The sequence below is a fragment of the Rhinoderma darwinii genome, chromosome 1 (genome assembly GCF_050947455.1).
Source record: "Rhinoderma darwinii isolate aRhiDar2 chromosome 1, aRhiDar2.hap1, whole genome shotgun sequence".
Classification (NCBI taxonomy): domain Eukaryota; kingdom Metazoa; phylum Chordata; class Amphibia; order Anura; family Rhinodermatidae; genus Rhinoderma; species Rhinoderma darwinii.
This window is the reverse complement of record NC_134687.1, coordinates 304,246,513-304,265,632: the sequence shown is the minus strand read 5'-3', so window position 1 is coordinate 304,265,632 and position 19,120 is coordinate 304,246,513. Positions and strand designations below refer to the sequence as shown.

The 19,120-nt window shown below is 39.5% G+C and overlaps 1 protein-coding gene across 2 annotated transcripts in view; it reads right to left on the bottom strand.

Annotated features, from left to right (window-relative positions):
- Window positions 1-19,120, bottom strand: part of HCN2 (hyperpolarization activated cyclic nucleotide gated potassium and sodium channel 2) — a 60,728-nt gene that overhangs the window by 9,924 nt on the left and 31,684 nt on the right. For both annotated transcript variants that reach the window (XM_075825458.1, XM_075825459.1), the window contains exons 4-6: window positions 18,497-18,715; window positions 13,311-13,457; window positions 4,566-4,806 (exon numbers count right to left, since the gene is read on the bottom strand). In XM_075825458.1, coding sequence (XP_075681573.1) covers window positions 4,566-4,806; window positions 13,311-13,457; window positions 18,497-18,715 — 607 coding nt within the window. The remainder of the gene's footprint in view (window positions 1-4,565; window positions 4,807-13,310; window positions 13,458-18,496; window positions 18,716-19,120) is intronic.

The following is a 19,120-nucleotide window of genomic DNA, read 5'->3' as shown; positions in this document are numbered from 1 at the left end:
AATACATTCCCAATGAGACTGCTGAGCTGCATTTTCTCAAAGATATCAGAGCTTGCACAGCCATATTAGTGAGATAAAAGCAGAAGGAGACACAGGCATACAGGCTAGAGCATTGAGTGCGAGATATAGCATGCTTCACAGAGAACGCCCACTGTGATCTAAACGTGCAGCTTCACATGCAGGCATGTCAGAGAAAGCAGGTCTTGAAAATAGAAATTCAACCTACAAAACAAACCTTGCCAAAAATTTGCAGGCTCCTTTACATACTGACAAACCAAAAAAAGACCACAAGGAATGCACTTGCCCAAGGTTTATAAAATATATAAATTTATTGTATTAGTACATCCAATATCAAAGAATGTTTACAATATCAAAATAAATTAAAAGGAGAAAATGAGCATAAGATATAGCCCACACCCTGAAAATCACAGAACGCACCTCTAAGAAAACCAAAACACACAGTGAAGGTCAATATCTATGTATGATGTCATAATGGCATTGAATAGGTAGGTCTCGTAACTAGAAAATGACACATGTTAGAAAAAAAAATATATAGACATGGCAATCAATTATAAAATAGCGTTTAAATTGAAATGCCTAAAGGCCCCCTGCACACGACCGGGCCCATAATCACTCTCCGTGATTACGGGCACGGCCGGCCGCGGTCAGCCACCCGCATTTGCCGGCCGCGCTCCCATATGAAGTATGGGAGAACGGTCTATAAAAAGCAAAAAATAGGATGTGTCCTATCTTTTGCAGAGCCTTTCTACGGCACGGATACCTTCCCGTGAATATACGGGAAGGTGTCCGTGGGCAATAGAAGTGAATGGGTCCGTAATTCTACGGTCGGGTGCATGGGGCCTAAGGCATGTGGCCGTACAAACAGGTCAATATGCAAATATCAGCAATTAGCCCACACAAATCACAAATAAATATACATCGCCAATAGTGTAAGTACCCAATAGGCACCAACAAGATTTTAAAAACTCTAGGGAACTGACCCCTAAACCTCCTTAACTGTGAATGGTTTCCAGGAGACCAAACACCTCGACGCGTGTTTCGCTAGCCAAGTAGCTTAGTCAGGATTATATTATACATGTACATCAACTTTATGTGCACGTATGAATTAGGCAATTAATTTTGAACGCCATTATATTATACCTTATTTTGATTCACCACATGTCTATACTGGCTTCATATGTATGTGTTATTTTTTTTTTTTTTAACAGGTTACCCTATATTTGATTTTCTAGTTACAGGACCTACCTATTCAATGCCATTATGACATCATACATAGATATTGACCTTTACTTTGTGTTTTGGTTTTCTTAGAGGTGCGTTCTGTGATTTTCAGTGGGTGGGCTATATCATAATGCCCATTTTTCTCTCCTTTTAAGGGATTGTGATATTGTAATCATTCTTTGATACTGGATGTAATAATAAATTTAATTGATATATTTATGCATCTAGGACAATTGCATTCCTTGGGGTCTTTTTTCGTTTGCTGGCTTGAAATTAATAGTAGCAGTAAAGAAATCTGCTAACAACGAACTCTCAAGGTACACAAATACAGATCTAAGAAAAATGTTTTTCCACAACACTTTAAAGGGACTTGTTCACACAGTGCTGATTTGATGCAGATTTTGCATGCATTTTTTGAGCTAGGAACGGAACCTAAACAGAAGAAATATATAAAAGGAAGGCCTTAAAAAGAGTCTCCACTCCTGGTTTTGTCTAAAAAAAAAAAAAATGCACGCAAAATCTGGATCAAATCTGCACGGTGTGAACAAGGCCTTAGACAAAGTAGTACAACTGCTGTGTCAACATGGTTTATCGAAATAAAGGATGATCCAAATATAATTGCCATACAGGAGATTAAAATTATTAAGGAGTCTGAACATAAAGAACAACGAATGGTAGTTTCATGACCAGAAGAGTTTCCATTTGTGGGAATGGCCTTAAAGAGATCTCTATTCAAAATCGGATCAGTTAATTTATTAAAAACATTCAGATACAGGGGAGTTCAAGTAGTCCAGCCTAGACGCAATTCACTTGTAGTGCAGGTCGTCTATTATATTAGAATAGGACATCAATTAAAGGGACACTCCTTTAAAAAGAGGACCTGTCACCTATCCTGGCATGTCTTTTTAGTACATACTTGCAATCCCCATGAAATAACAAATCTAGAATATCTTTTCTTAGAACGCTGCATTTCTGCTATTCCTCCAGGAAATGTGGTGTTACCATTCCCCTTGTCAATATAGTTTGTCCATGCACACTCAGACACTCATTGGAAAGTGTCAGTGTGTAGGGACATGCTCTATTGACAACATCCCTCTCTAACACCCGGGATCTGAGATAACACTGATCCCGGCTGCTTAACCCCTTAAGTGTCATGTTCAATAGAAAACGCAGCACCACGGGAACTTAGCAGAGGGAGGTGTCAGGGAATAATACACATCAATATTGTAGAAGCAATCAAAGGATTGCACGTTTAAGTCCCATAGTGGGACTAAAAAAAGAAAACAACAATTTTTCCATTAAAAATCCACTTCTAAAGCAAAACAAATAAAATGTAAAAAGAAAAAAAAAACATTTGGTACCACCGCATTGTCAACGACCTGTATAATAAAGTTAAAATGTTATTTATACTGCACGGTAAAGAAAATCCCAAAAATCAATGGTGGAATTGCTTTTTTTTTTTTTCTATTAACCCCCTAAAATCATTAAAGTTAAACAATGGTACAATTGAAAAATATAATTGTTACCGCAAAAAAGAAACCTTCATGCAGACTTAATAATAATAATAAAAAATAATGGTTCTCGGAAATGTGGCGATGCAAAAACAATACTTTTCTATGAAAAATGCTGTTGAGCAAAAGTAGTAAAAAAATTAAAGAACTATACATATTTTCGGTATTGGCGCAAATGTAATGACGCATAGTATAAAGGTTAAATAATTTATACTGTACGATGAACCCCATAGAAAAAAATTAAACAAAAAAACCTGTCAGAATTACTGTATTCTTTTTTTTCCTCCCCCAATAATTTTACGTTAATAAATAAATAGGTTCCTTAAAATGGTACCATTAAAAAAAATACAACTTGTCCCGCAGGAAACAAGCCCTCATACCGCTACGTAGATGAAAAAGTACAAAAGTCATGGCTCTTTGAATGCGGTAGTGAAAAAACAAAAACAAATCGCTTCGATCTTAAAGAGGCTCTGTCACCAGATTCTGAAATCCCTATCTCCTATTGCATGTGATCGGCGCTGCAATGTAGATGACAGTAAAGTTTTGTTTTTTTTAAACGTTAATTTTTGGCCAAGTTATGAGCTATTTTATATATATGCAAATGAGGTTTGAAATAGACAACTGGGCGTGTTTTTTTCGTTATGTCCAACTGGGCGTGTATTGTGTTTTTAACTGGGCGTGTTTACGTGTATGACGCTGACCAATCAGTGACCAGTCAGCGTCATACACTCCTCTCCATTCATTTACACAGCAGCGATGTGCAGCCACATACACAGAGATTAACGTTAATCAAGTGTCCTAATAATGAATACACATGACAATCCAGCCTGGGCGTCATGTGTATTCAGAATCCTGACACTTCTGAATCTTTTCTTTGAGATTTCTAGCACGGGAAACGAAATCTCGCGAGATTTCGGAGATAAACGAGATTTAGTTTCCCTTGCTGCAAATCTCACAGAAAAGATTCAGAAGTGTCAGGATTCTGAGTACACATGACGTCCAGGCTGGATGATCATGTGTATTCATTATCAGGACACTGCAGTAACGTTAATCTGTGTATGTGGCTGCACATCGCTGCTGTGTAAATCAATGGAGAGGAGTGTATGATGCTGACTGGTCACTGATTGGTCAGCATCATACACGTAAACACGCCCAGTTAAAAACACAATACACGCCCAGTTGGACATAACGAAAAAAAAAAACGCCCAGTTGTCCATTTCAAACCTCATTTGCATATATATATAAAATAGCTCATAACTTGGCCAAAAATGAACGTTTTTTTAAAAAAAAAACACGTTACTGTTATCTACATTGCAGCGCCGATCACATGCAATAGGAGATAGGGGTTTCAGAATCTGGTGACAGAGCCTCTAAGCCCAAAATAGGCTACGTCCTTAATGGGTTAACAGTAACCCATTGTAAGTATTCATTAGACTCTTTAAGACATTAATAATGGTTAAATTCTTAGCTGCGCTGTTTGCTAGTCAGCAGACCAATAGTGTCTAGGCCGCTGCTTCTCAAGCGCCGGTGCAGTCTGTGGGTGACATCACCTGATCTGCATGCGCTTGTGCAGATATGGTATGGTCACTGACAGAGAAGAATGGTTGGAAGGGCGGATTTTGATGCAGTTTTTTAATCCAAAGCCAGGAATGGATACCAACGAGTCTTTCCAGTTTACGTTGCCTTCCTATTGTATACACTTATGGCTTTCGCTGAAAAAATGTGCCTGAAAACGGCATTAAGATTTCTAGTTCAGCATAACACTGTATTAAATGAAGTAAAAATGTTAGCTTAAAAATAGTGCTCACTCACCTCCAAAGTAAGAGCCATCCGAGAGTTTGACCTCCTTGTTGCCCTTGGTAAGCACGCTAACCACACCATGTTGGATGAAGTACATCTTCTTGCCAATGGTTCCCTCACGAATGATGTAGTCAGTAGGTTGAAAAACCTCAAATTTCAGCTTGGTAAGCATTGCAGTGACAAAGCAGGGGTCAGCATTGGCAAACAGTGGCATAGATGCAACCAGTTTCCTACAATTAAAGTTGACAATCTCCTAAGAACAGAAATGCAAGAGATGAAAAAGGATGTGGATATAGGTTAGTATGCATTTTACTAAGAAATATTTATTTTCAGATGTCAACTTTTTCTATTTGATTTAATTTAATTAAAGTGACACTCTGGGCTTAAGTTAAAAAAACCCTTCTTTTGCCGAGAGTGGAGGTGCCCATCCTCAAAGTTGGACTTCCATTTTTCCCTGTCGATCCATGGCATTGTTCTTACAGGCTGCTACCCGGACAGGCAGCGGTTATGACCTACCAGTAGAGTGTTACATCCTAAACGGGCTTAGGCTGGGTTCACACGACCTATTTTCAGACGTAAACGAGGCGTATTATGCCTCGTTTTACGTCTGAAAATACTGCTCCAAACATCTGCCCATTCATTTGAATGGGTTTGCCGACGTACTGTGCCGACGACCTGTCATTTACGCGTCGTCGTTTGACAGCTGTCAAACGACGACGCGTAAAATGACTGCCTCGTCAAAGAAGTGCAGGACACTTCTTTGAAACGTAATTTGAGCCGTTTTTCATTGAATTCAATGAAGAACAGCTCAAGATTACGGGCGTCCATGACGCCTCGCAAAATGCGAGGAGGAGCATTTACGTCTGAAACGACGGAGCGGTTTTCTCCTGAAAACAGTCTGTAATTTCTGATGTAAAAGGCAGCTATCGTGTGCAAATACCCTACAGCTTCCCGCAACCTGGACACATTTGCAGGCTGCAGTAGCGGCCTACTGGAAGAACCCCATGGAACTCGAGAGAAAAAGGTCAAATTTTAGTGTTGGGTGCCAAACACTGGATTTTCAGATTTTAATTGATTGAAAATAAATCTATTTGCGGATTTATGCTTTGATGTGCTTGCTCTGGGTTGCTAGCATTTTTCTTAAATAGTCTTTTAATAATTATAAATGTTTTACCTTTTTATTACTGCTGCTCATCCCCTCATGAAAACATTGTGGCTGTGTCTCAGTACATACATGGCTACTGCCCCATTCCCCATACATTGTACGAAGAGCAGCTTCATCCAATCAATCTGGCACTGTGTTTTTACAGCACCAGACCTATTAGGCTATGTTCACACGCTAGACTAAAAACGTCTGAAAATACGGAGCTGTTTTCAAGGGAAAACCGCTCCTGATTTTCAGAAGTTTAAGCCACTCGCGATTTTCCCTGTGTTTTTCACGGCCGTTTTTGGACCGGTTTTCTATAGAGTCATTGAAAAATGGCTCCAAAATCGTCCCAAGAAGTGACCTGCACTTCTTTTTCACGCGGTCGTTTTTCAGAACCGATGCGTAAAAAAACGGCCCGTCGGAACAGAATGCCGTTTTTCACATTGAAATCAATGGGCAGATGTTTGGAGGCGTTCTGCTTCCGATTTTTCGGGCGTTTACGGTCCCGAAAAACGGCCGAAAATAGGCCATGTAAACATACCCTTAAAGATCTACTACTATTTCTACAGCACCAGATCTATTAAAGATCTACTATTTCTACAGCGCCAGACCTATTAAAGATCTACTATTTCTACAGCACCAGATCTATTAAAGATCTACTACTATTTCTACAGCACCAGGTCTATTAAAGATCTACTATTTCTACAGCGCCAGACCTATAAAAAATCTACTATTTCTACAGCGTCAGACCTATTAAAGATCTACTACTATTTCTACAGCGCCAGACCTATTAAAGATCTACTACTATTTCTACAGCGCCAGACCTATTAAAGATCTACTATTTCTACAGCGCCAGACCTATTAAAGATCTACTATTTCTACAGCGCCAGATCTATTAAATATCTACTACTATTTCTACAGCACCAGGTCTATTAAAGATCTACTACTATTTCTACAGCACCAGGTCTATTAAAGATCTACTACTATTTCTACAGCACCAGGTCTATTAAAGATCTACTACTATTTCTACAGCACCAGACCTATTAAAGATCTACTACTATTTCTACAGCGCCAGACCTATTAAAGATCTACTACTATTTCTACAGCACCAGATCTATTAAAGATCTACTACTATTTCTACAGCACCAGATCTATTAAAGATCTACTATTTCTACAGCGCCAGACCTATTAAAGATCTACTACTATTTCTACAGCGCCAGATCTATTAAAGATCTACTACTATTTCTACAGCACCAGATCTATTAAAGATCTACTATTTCTACAGCACCAGATCTATTAAAGATCTACTATTTCTACAGCGCCAGATCTATTAAAGATCTACTACTATTTCTACAGCGCCAGATCTATTAAAGATGTACTATTTCTACAGCGCCAGACCTATTAAAAATCTACTATTTCTACAGCGTCAGATCTATTAAAGATCTACTACTATTTCTACAGCGCCAGACCTATTAAAGATCTACTACTATTTCTACAGCGCCAGACCTATTAAAGATCTACTACTATTTCTACAGCGCCAGACCTATTAAAGATCTACTACTATTTCTACAGCGCCAGACCTATTAAAGATCTACTATTTCTACAGCGCCAGATTAAAGATCTACTACTATTTCTACAGCACCAGGTCTATTAAAGATCTACTACTATTTCTACAGCACCAGGTCTATTAAAGATCTACTACTATTTCTACAGCACCAGGTCTATTAAAGATCTACTACTATTTCTACAGCACCAGACCTATTAAAGATCTACTATTTCTACAGCGCCAGACCTATTAAAGATCTACTACTATTTCTACAGCGCCAGATCTATTAAAGATCTACTATTTCTACAGCGCCAGATCTATTAAAGATCTACTACTATTTCTACAGCACCAGATCTATTAAAGATCTACTACTATTTCTACAGCACCAGATCTATTAAAGATCTACTACTATTTCTACAGCGCCAGATCTATTAAAGATCTACTACTATTTCTACAGCGCCAGATCTATTAAAGATGTACTATTTCTACAGCACCAGACCTATTAAAAGATCTACTGATATTTCTATAGAACCAGATCTATTAGCGTAGGTTCACACGGTCAAAATTTGTACTAGAAAAATCCGCTGTGGATTTGTAAAAAATTGTGTGGCAGAAAAGCGCGTTGAAACGCTTATTTCTGATGTGGATTGGCTTGCTGATCCACACCCAGATTAGCTCCATTGTGAAGTTCAGAAGAAGATATACGTGATATATATGATAATGTTATCACGCACGGAAGAACTTCAATTATTAATGGGACAATTAAGTTTTAAGTATTGTCGACTATTTTGTATTGTACACAGCTAAATACTGATGTGTTATTTATTTGTAGACCAATAATGGACCATATTGAGCATGTGGCTTGGGTTGTGCCTAAAGGGGACATGTATCCCAGGGTAACAGCGAACCGAATCCACTGTCGGACATGAATAACCCAGTGGAGATCCTTGTCGGACATCGGTAACATCTAGGTGACTCATACCCCAAAAGGTCTTCTATATATATATTGAAGTTATGGCAAAGTGCTGCGAACAGGAGTATATGAGCTGCATTATACGAGAGATACACAAATGTGGACGGTGGATTTATTTTTACAGCACCAGAGCTACTACTATTTCTACAGCACCAGATCTACTACTATTACAATTCTACTACTATTTCTATAGCACGAGATCTATTACGGTTACAGATCTACTACTATTTCTACAGCGCCAGATCTGCTACTATTACAATTCTACTACTATTTCTACAGCACCAGATCTATTACTATTTCTACGGCACCAGATCTATTACTATTTCAGGACTACTACTATTTCTACAGTGCCAGATCTATTACAATTACAGACCTACTACTATTTCTACAGCGCCAGATCTATTACATAGATACCACTATTTCTACAACACCAGATCTATTACTATTAGAGATCCATTACTATTTCTACAGCACCAGATCTATTACTATTAGAGATCCATTACTATTTCTACAGCACCAGATCTATTACTATTAGAGATCCATTACTATTTCTACAGCACCAGATCTATTACTATTACAGGACTACTACTATTTCTACAGCGCCAGATCTATTACATAGATACCACTATTTCTACAACACCAGATCTATTACTATTAGAGATCCATTACTATTTCTACAGCACCAGATCTATTACTATTAGAGATCCATTACTATTTCTACAGCACCAGATCTATTACTATTACAGGACTACTACTATTTCTACAGCGCCAGATCTATTACATAGATACCACTATTTCTACAACACCAGATCTATTACTATTAGAGATCCATTACTATTTCTACAGCACCAGATCTATTACTATTACAGGACTACTACTATTTCTACAGTGCCAGATCTATTACTATTACAGACCTACTACATCGTAAGATCAATTAATATTACAGATCTACTAGTTTCTACAGCGCCAGATCTATTACTATTAAAAAGATCCATTACTATTTCTACAGCACCAGATCTATTACTATTACAGATCTACTACTATTTCTACAGCCAAAGATCTATTCAAGATCTACTACTATTTCTACAGTGCCAGGTCTATTACTATTACAGAACTACTACATCGTAAGATCTATTAATATTAGATCTACTAGTTTCTACAGTGCCAGATCTATTACGGTTAGAGATCCATTACGATTTCTACAGCACCAGATCTACTACTATTACAGATCTACTACTATTTCTACAGCCAAAGATCTATTGAAGATCTACTACTATTTATACAGTGCCAGATCTATTACTGTTACAGATCTACTAGTATTTCTACAGCGCCAGATCTATTATTGTTACAGATCTACTATTTCTACAGCGCCAGATCTATTACTATTACAGATCTACTACTATTTCTACAGCCAAAGATCTATTAAAGATCTACTATTTCTTCAGCACCAGATCTATTACTACTACTACTGATCCACTATTATTTTTACAGCACCAGATCTATTTCTATTACAGATCTACCACTATCGCTAGAGCTTTTACAGATCCAGTGCTATTTCTACAGCACCAGATCTATTACTAATCTACTACTAGTGCTACAGCGCCAGATCTTTTAGGGCCCATTCACACGAGTGGGAATAACGTTCGTGTGCTACGCATGGAAATCACGCGCAGCAAACTGACCCATTGATGGGGCCGTTCACACAGGAGTGACTTTTCACGCAGCGAGAGTCCGCTGTGTGAAACTCACTGCATGTCCTATATTGGTGCGTTTTCACTCACCTGTATGCGCATCCATGTGTGGTGCGTGATTTGTGCAGCAATTAGATTGAAAAAAAAATAAAAATACAAACTGATGTGCTTTGCGAGTGCGACAAAAACGCATGCCATTCGATACATAGCGCAACACATACAAACCAGATTCATACGCGTGAATCTGATACGCTTGTGTGAATGTAGCCTTACTTTTACAGATCTACCACTATTTATACAGTGCCATATCTTTTACTATTACAGATCACTATTTCTAAACTTCCAACAATAACGAAGGTATTCTAACAAGTCTGCGTCTGATGCCACCATTCCTTCCTTTAGAATATTTGGATGTCTCACTGGCTATTAAAGTTCATGAGACATCTGCACATCTATAGTTGCCCAAAGATTAAAGTCAATAACCTTCCATATTATTCTTATGAGTAATATAATGGTGTATCTCTAAATCTTACCACTAACATTCACACATATGTATGTATATATATATATTTAAATCTTATAAAGCCTAAAGTATCGGACCACCTGAACAGGTGCCCAAAGTTTTGCACATGTCAAACATTAGGCTTCCTTTTTTCCCACTAAAATGAATTCAACAAATCATGCATTAAAATTTGCATAGCTATGTCATATTTTAATATCTCGCTCAGGACCAACCGTATGAGCCAGAGCAGAGTCATTCTGTAAAAAAAATAAAAAAAAAATAAAAAAAAGTGTCGCGAAGGCTTCCATGCATTACATAGACGGACATTCATTTGACTGCTACATGAGTCGCTGCAGGGAAAATGTATAGCCAGACGCCAGGTCAGGACCCACAGCAATCAGCTGATCGCCGGACGAACTACTTTTTTTTTCATATTGGTTTGTCATTATATAGATATATATATCTATATATATGCCTGTCCTGGTCGGAGCTGTTTTAGGCATTACACGAGAGGGTCCGAGTGTCGGCCGATAAAATCGGTCGTTTTTCCCAGCCGGTTTGCATCCGTTCCGATTCCGTTCCGTGTTGCCGTTTTTAACGCACGATTTTGACCCATTTTGCATCCGTTTTTTTCCCTGTCCGTTTTAAAAATCGGATGAAATTAATTTTTGCCACACACTTCCCTCTGTAGATACTGCCACAGCCCCCCTCTAGGTAGTGGCACGCAGCCCCCGGTAGGTAGTGGCACGCAGCCATCTGTAGGTAATGCCACACAGCCCCCTGCAGGTAGTTCTACACAGCAAACCCCCCCCTACCTGTCTGTAGATAGGACTTCTTTCTCCTGGAGTGGGGACACCGGCCACAGGGTCGGGGATTCCGCTTCAGAAGTGCCTGACGTCACTGGGTCCATATATGGACACAGTGATGTCAGGGACTTCTGCTGGAGCGGAATCCCCAATCCCCGGCCACAGCGTTGCCGAAGCTCCTACAGGGAGCAAAAGACATACCCTCCTCCTCCTCACATGCACTTCGCACTGTGAGGAAGAGAAGGAGAGAGTGAGAGACGGAAGACTCGGCCGTCACTTGGAGCACATTCAAGTGATGGCCGTGTATTACCCGGCCCCATAGACTTCTATGGGAGCCAGGGCAGCCGGGAGAACGGCCGAAAATAGGGCATGTCCCATTTTTTGACCGACGGGTTTCCCGAGCCATCAAAAAAATCGGTCGTGTGAATAACCCCATTACGGGTCTATTGTTCCTACTGCAGCCGGCTGTCACACGGCCGGGAAACCCTGTCGTGTGCATAAGGGCTTAGGGTTAACCATAAACAACATCTATTTTTCTATTGTTTATATCTGAAAATATTTTTATAACATACGGTTTTCTAATTAAACCAGTTTTGGTCAAGTCTTTACTTTTGATGTGTTTTTTTCAGGATGTCGGACAGAATGTTCTCAAGCCTGCATCTGTTAATGTTGTTGCCAATAAACACTTGAACAAGGACTAAAGTAAGCAAAAGTGACATCTGTACTCATTGGAAAAATGAAAGTTCTCATTTAATGACAGCAAGCAAAGATCCTAAAAATCATGAGGTAATTCATGCGGAAACTAATAACCCTTTAACCCTTTCAATGCCAAGGACTAGGGCTTTGATTAGTGTACATTCTAAAGCCCAGAATCTTAGCTTTCAAATGATACCAGGATCAAAGCTGCAATATTCAGAGCGCAGCACTTGTTTTAAGTTGGGGATCAGTATTAGAAGTGTTACTTGGTTTTGTATCTGTGTAAGGCCTTATTCACGTTTTTCATTCATATGAATGTTTGTGTTGCGTCCGCGTGGTTTCCGTGTGTCATCCAATTTTCTCACGCGTTTTTCTCCTCTTCAAGCAATTCCTGGTTTCACTTTACTTTTTTTTCGTGCATTTCTTTAGCAACTGATCCATGAAATATGGATTGCCAATCGGAGCTCGTTTGCTACTTTTACAATGATCGGTTATTTTTGGGGACAAGCGATCGTTACTACCATCGTTCGCCCTCATACATTTCCATCATGTCAGCAACACACATCCCTGTGTACACCGGGACATGTGCTGCCGCCTAGCCACCATTTTATTGGCCGCATAAACGAGCAGATCAGCCAATGAAAGAGCTCATTTATCGGCTGATCAATGCCCTGTTTACACAGTGCAGTGATCGGGAACGAGTGTTCATATGAGCGCTCATGTACCCGATCTCTGGCCCGTGTAAAAGGGTCTTTACGGTCATCTCCTCCTGCACAGCCTCCGGTGACCTGGGGTGTGATACAGGAGCTTTTCTTCACGTTACCAATGAGAGAGGGGTGAGAAGATTAGTTGTTGCATATCTAAAATACCCCCTGCACCAAATCAGGACATTTGTTAACTTAACATGACTCAAATGTTTACCGGCATCTGGAACGCAGAGATTTCTGGTCTCTTCAGTTTGGATGATTTTGTGAAAATATATGCACGTAGACAAAGACATAAGCTGAATGGGTAAATGCTGCACATCTTGAACGATTATTTTTAAAATGTGTTGTGCATCTTAGGCTTTGCGTCAGTCAGACTTTTCACATAGATTCATTTTTTAACAATACCGTACAGTTTGATGCAAAATTGCATGAAGGCGTCAATGATTGTAAAGTGCTGGGTGGCATTTTTACAACGTGCCAGGCGTCTACTTTGAGAAAATATATGGGTATAGAGGTATAATAATTTTTTATTTTAGAATTCAGGTTTTATTTCTGAATGCCAAAAGTCTGAAAACTGAACTGAAACTCCTGGCAGCGAAATGTTAAATCACATTTTAGTATATAGAAGTGAAATACATGTGTCCCAGCCTCTTTTATAAAAATTACTTTATCCATCTACAGCTTCATACCTCCCTCAAAGGTTCATTCAGCTCCTCCAGGATACTGTCTTCATCAAACATCTTCCCTTGGTATCGATGCTCATAATAATCATGAATCCTTTGGCGGAAATCTGCAGGCAGTTTATGGAAGGACATGTACTGTTCTACTTGCTTGTACTGTGAATATGATCAGATCCAATATCATTTAGGAGACATTAGGAAAAAGACAATCACTTAATCACAACATTATACTACAATGTGCCTCCAACAGTGGCCATCATGCATCGTGCCATCCTTCTATAAAGGCTATGGGGGTAAACTGTGGCTGGCAATTATAGGGGTATCAGTGGCTTAATACCTATGGGGTTAACGGTTACTGGACATATATGGGGACATCTGTATCTAGACTTCTATGGGATTATCTGTGACTATCCACAGATGCCCGCATAATTGCCATCCACAGATTTGCCCATAATGGTTAGTGACCTATGGGTGCACCTGACATTTTTTTAATTATATTGAATAGAATACCCTGCTATGCTATTACTATAGGGACTACAAAAAAAAAGGATACATATATAGTACCGTTTAAAAGTTTTAGGCAGTTGTTGAAAAAGGCTGCAAAGTAAGAATGGTTTCAAAAATAAAAGTGTAAGGCGTAGCGTAAACACTGCGGAATTTTCCGCAACGGAATTGTGTGTGGAAATTCCGCAGCATGTACAGTAGCAGCAAAGTGAGTGAGATTTATAAAATCTCATGCCCACGGTGCCGAAATAAACCTCAGAAAAGTTGTGTGGAAAATGTTCTGCCGTCTGACTTTCAATTCCGCAGCATGTAAATTTACGCTGCCTGTTCTGTGCGGAGATGCTGTGTGTTTGGCCCATAGACTTCAATGGGGAGCAGCAATTCAGCAACGTTGCGGTTTTTACAGCGTTTACGCAGTGAAAACACAGTAAAAACCGCTGGAAATCCGCAGGTGCACATATACTTTGCTATAACCAATGTTTAATACTAAATCCGCAGGTAAAACCACTGCTTTTCTGCAGAAATATGAGCAAGAAAAACACATTATTTGGTGAGGATTTTTGTGACAAATTTACCAGCATTTTTCTTGAGATTCTGCTGCAGATTTTGTGTTGCAGAAAATCTGCAGCGTATACAGTGTGTGGGAACATAACCTTAAGGCTACATGCACACATTGTGTATTTTAAAATCCGCACCGCAGGCCAATTTACGTGCGGGAAAATACTGCAGCGTGTACATGAGATTTCCTGGAATCTCATTGCCTATCCTGGTACTGTATTATGCTGCGGTTTTGCCGCACTCAAATACACGAAGCAAAACCACACCTAATACGCATCGTGTGCATTGATCCTAATAGTTTTATCCAATAACAAAATACAAAGTGAGTTAACAGAAGGGAAATCTAAATCAAAATCAATATTTGGTGTGACCGCCCTTTGCCTTCAAAACAGCATCAATTCTTCTAGGTACACTTGCACACAGTATTTGAAGGAACTCGCAGGGAGGTTGTTCTAAACATCTTGGAAAACGAACCACAGATCTTCTGTTGATGTAGGCTTCCTCAAATTCTTCTGTCTCTTCATGTAATCCCAGACAGACTCAATGATGTTGAAATCCGGGTTCTGTCAGGGTCAGATCATCAGTTCCTGGACACAATGTTCTTCTTTACGCTGAAGATAGTTCTTAATGACATTGGCTGTATGTTCAGGGTTGTTGTCCAGCTCCAGAATAAATTTGGAGCAAATCAAACGTCTCCCTGGTGGTATTGCATAATGAATAAGTATCTTCTGTTCCAGTCAAATTTTGACTCCTTAATCTAGAGCACCTGCTGCCATTTTTCTGCACCCCAGTTCCTGTGTTTTTGTGCATAGTTGAGTCGTTTTGCCTTGTTTCCACGTCAAAGGTGTGGCTTTTTGGCAGCAATTCTTCCATGAAGAACACTTCTGGCCAGACTTCTCCGAACAGTAGATGGGTGTACCTGGGTCCCACTGGTTTCTGCCAGTTCTGAGCTGATGGCACTGCTGGACATATTTAGAAGGAAAGTAAGCACGATGTGTCTTTGACCTGCTGCACAAAGTTTCCTTGGCCGACCACTGCGTCGACTGTCCTCAACGTTTCCTGTTTCTTTGTGCTTCTTCAAAAGAGCTTGAACAGCACATCTTGAAACCCCAGTCTGCAATAAAATTTTTGCCTGGCATAGACTTTCCTTATGCCGTATAACTACCATCTGTCTTGTTGCTGTGCTCAGTCTTGCCAGGACCTGTGACATGAAACAGTCTTCCACAACCTCACCTTTGTAGCAGAGTTTGGCTGTTCCTCACCCAGTTTTAAGCCTCCTACACAGCTGTTTCTGTTACCATTAATGACTGTGTTTCAACCTACACATGAAAATTATGATCATTATCACCTGTTTGGTATAATTGGTTAATCATACACCTGACTATAATCATACAAAATCCAAGACTTTGTGCAAGTGTACCTAGTAGAAATTATGCTGTTTTGAAGGCAAAAGGTCGTCACTCCAAATATTGATTTGATTTAGATTTCTCTTCTGTTCATTCACTTTGTATTTTATTAATTGATAAAAAATAAACTATTAACACTTCTATATTTGAAAGCATTCCTTCTTTGAAGCATTTTTCCACAACTGCCTAAAACTTTTGCTCAGTACTGTATATATTGGTTTCTATTTTTATGCCATAGCTTTGCACCTGTCCAAAATAAAAAATAAAAAATTCCTGTTATCTAAAGAAAGAAAAAAAAAAGAAAAGAAAAAAAAGGTAGGGAAGTATTAAACAGATACTGAGCACATACAAAAATGCACCTGTTTTTATACTGTATATGTTTAAAAAATAAAATACACCTCTGCTGTATAGTCTGGGCAGCACAATATAGCGGTCATCTGTCATTGTATATCTCTCCCTCCAGTGATAAGGGGATTCTGAAAAAAACAACTCTAGCCTACACAGCACAAGTGAAAACTCAGCTACCTAATAGGAAGTGTGTCTATTGTGTATGCTCTAGTGGCCAAAGGGAAAACTACAATATTTCTAAATTTGTCTGCACAGATAGTGACATGGAAAATTAAAAACATTTAAAAAAATGCAAAAACAATTGTTTAAAGAGGCTCTGTCACCACATTATAAGTGGCCTATCTTGCCGCGAGATTACGCTGTAAATGACAGCACAGCGTGATCTCAATGTGCTGTAAGTCCCACACAAATGTTACCGAAGTGTCGGGATTGTGAATAGACATCGCGTCCTGGCTGGAGGTGATGTCTATTCACTCTCAAGACACTTCAGTAACGTTAATGTGTGAGTAAGTGACAGCACATCATGATCTAGCAAGATCACTATGTGCTGAGTAAATGGAGAGGAGTGTAGGACGCTGATTGATCAGCGTCATACACTTCTCTTTACAACGCCCACTTGGTCAAAAACGAAAATACGCCCAGTTGGGCATAAAGTAAGTCATTAGCATAAATCTAAAAAAGGGGATAACTCCGTCAAAATTTATAGTTTTTCGAAATAAAAAAAACACTGCTGTAATCTACATTGCAGCGCCGATCACAATATGTAGAAGATAGTCAAGTTATAATCTGGTGACAGAGCCTCTTTAACCTAAAAACTTTAATTATGTCATTTTCTAATGATACATTCCCTTTAAGGAATTTCACGTCGGCTGTTTTTTTTCTTTTTTTCCCCCCATATGCAATGATTGCAATTGTTTCTGACCCATTAATGGCATCATGCTCCACCCATTATTCTTTGCAGTAGGCCATGTTCCCAGCTATTATATTGTCAAAGGATTATCTCACACTCAACACCACTGGCATTAGCGAGCTAGCAGGAGATTATAGAAATTGAAAAAGTATGAATGGCCCTGACCCAGACATTAAGTTATGCAAGAGACTCATGGGATAAAGTGCTATAGCAACATTTGTATACATTAATCTCTAAAAGTGAAGGTGGTGAACCTTCTAATATATTATACAGATGTATAAACAGCAACCCCCTAATATAAACTTTGCTTTGTTTGATCGTTTAATGTTTAGCAAGACTCTTTACTTAGGAGAACAGATACAGAAGTGGCGCTTAAAAAAAAATCAAACCGAAGAATAAAATCTTAGTGGAGTAACAAGGATGGCATTTGGTGTATTACTACTATAGCATATTAAAAGGGAACCGGTCATCCACATTAAGCTATCCTCACTGAGGGCAGTATAATGTAGTGACAGACATGCAGATTTCAGCGGTCTGTCACTTATGTGCTAATGTGAACCCTTTTCCGAATACTTACATTCAGAGCCTGAATAAAAATTCTCATAAAAGGGTTAGCAGATAAGTGACAAACCGCTGAAATCAGCGTGTCTGTCACTACATTATTTTGCCCTGGTCGAGGATAGCGTAATGTGGATGACAGGTTTCCTTTAAGGATTATGCTGCTCATTGTGCCCTACTACTAACTAGTGTAAATGAATTGGAGGAACACATTACATGTAATGCAGACATTAGAACATGACAACACTCAAAAGGTAAAAAAAAAAAAAAGGTTGATTAAAGAAAAACAAATAAAGGAAATAGGACCAGTGGCAACGATTGCATAGCATGAAATTTCCAGTATGATTGACTATCGTGGCTGGGTAAAAATGGCAATAGTAAGGCTAGGACTCCACAGTAACAAGGGTGAGGCAATGAGTCACAGTAAAATTATGGCATTAGCGCCACACGAGAGTGTCCTTGATTTGCAAAAGTTCTAACCAGGTAAGAATTCTCTCAATTGTCGAGTGACTTCAGTGGAGTCGTAGCAATGCTGCAATTTTACTGCGTCTCATGGGAGAACCAATGTTGCTGCGGAGCCCTAGATCTATACACATACCTCCCAACATTTAAATCCCCGTTGGAAGGATATTTAACCCCATCCCGGATTTGCCCAGGAAAGTCTACAAAATCTCCCAGAAACACCCATTTTGGAGCACATTTGAAGCGGAGGCCTGTTAAAAAATTAGATGATTGAGAGTCATGGTAATACAGACTGGGTCATAACTCAAAAAGAAATGAGACTTTGGCTTTCACTTTCTAATCTGCACTGGTAAGATGAAAGCAGGAATCTACACAGACCAGAAGGAAGTCATCATACAAACATGTGCCATGTAGAAGAGAGGAGTTGTAAATCATGCAGAGAGACTCACCTTTTCTTGATACTGTCTGCGAGAAGAGTCCAATGACTGGATGAGAGCAGTGGCATGTCCAATGAACATGGCATAGCACGTGGCACCTACGATCATGCTCAGCATAGTGAGCCAGATATCAGACATGCTCTCTGGAGCCTGGCGCCCATAACCGATGCACAGCATGTGGCTCATGGCCTTGAAAAGGGCGAAGGAGTACAACTCACTCCACGAGTCATTCTGTGCAAGAGCACAAAAAGCAAGATTAAACACGCTCTTAAGTGCTGCCCATCCCCATCCTGCTATCCAGGCTGAAAATGAGCCTTCATATAGTGTTTTAAACCCCTTTTTCATAATTATAGTAGCAGTGCACATCCCAATTTTTCGTGCCCGTGCTGAAAGGTGGCATGGATGAAGCATGCCACTGATGTGTACATATATGTTTTGTGCAAGGACACGAGCTTCATGTCCCTAAGTAACAATGCATGCTGCAACCCTCGAGGAGCGAGCATCAAAGTGCACCCACGCACGTGTGCAAACACTGTGCTACACATTCATGCACCATTATATTGCATTTCTAAGCCGTGTCCCATAAACAACCCTCTAAATACGTACAGATCAAAGGATCCTACTACAGACACTGCT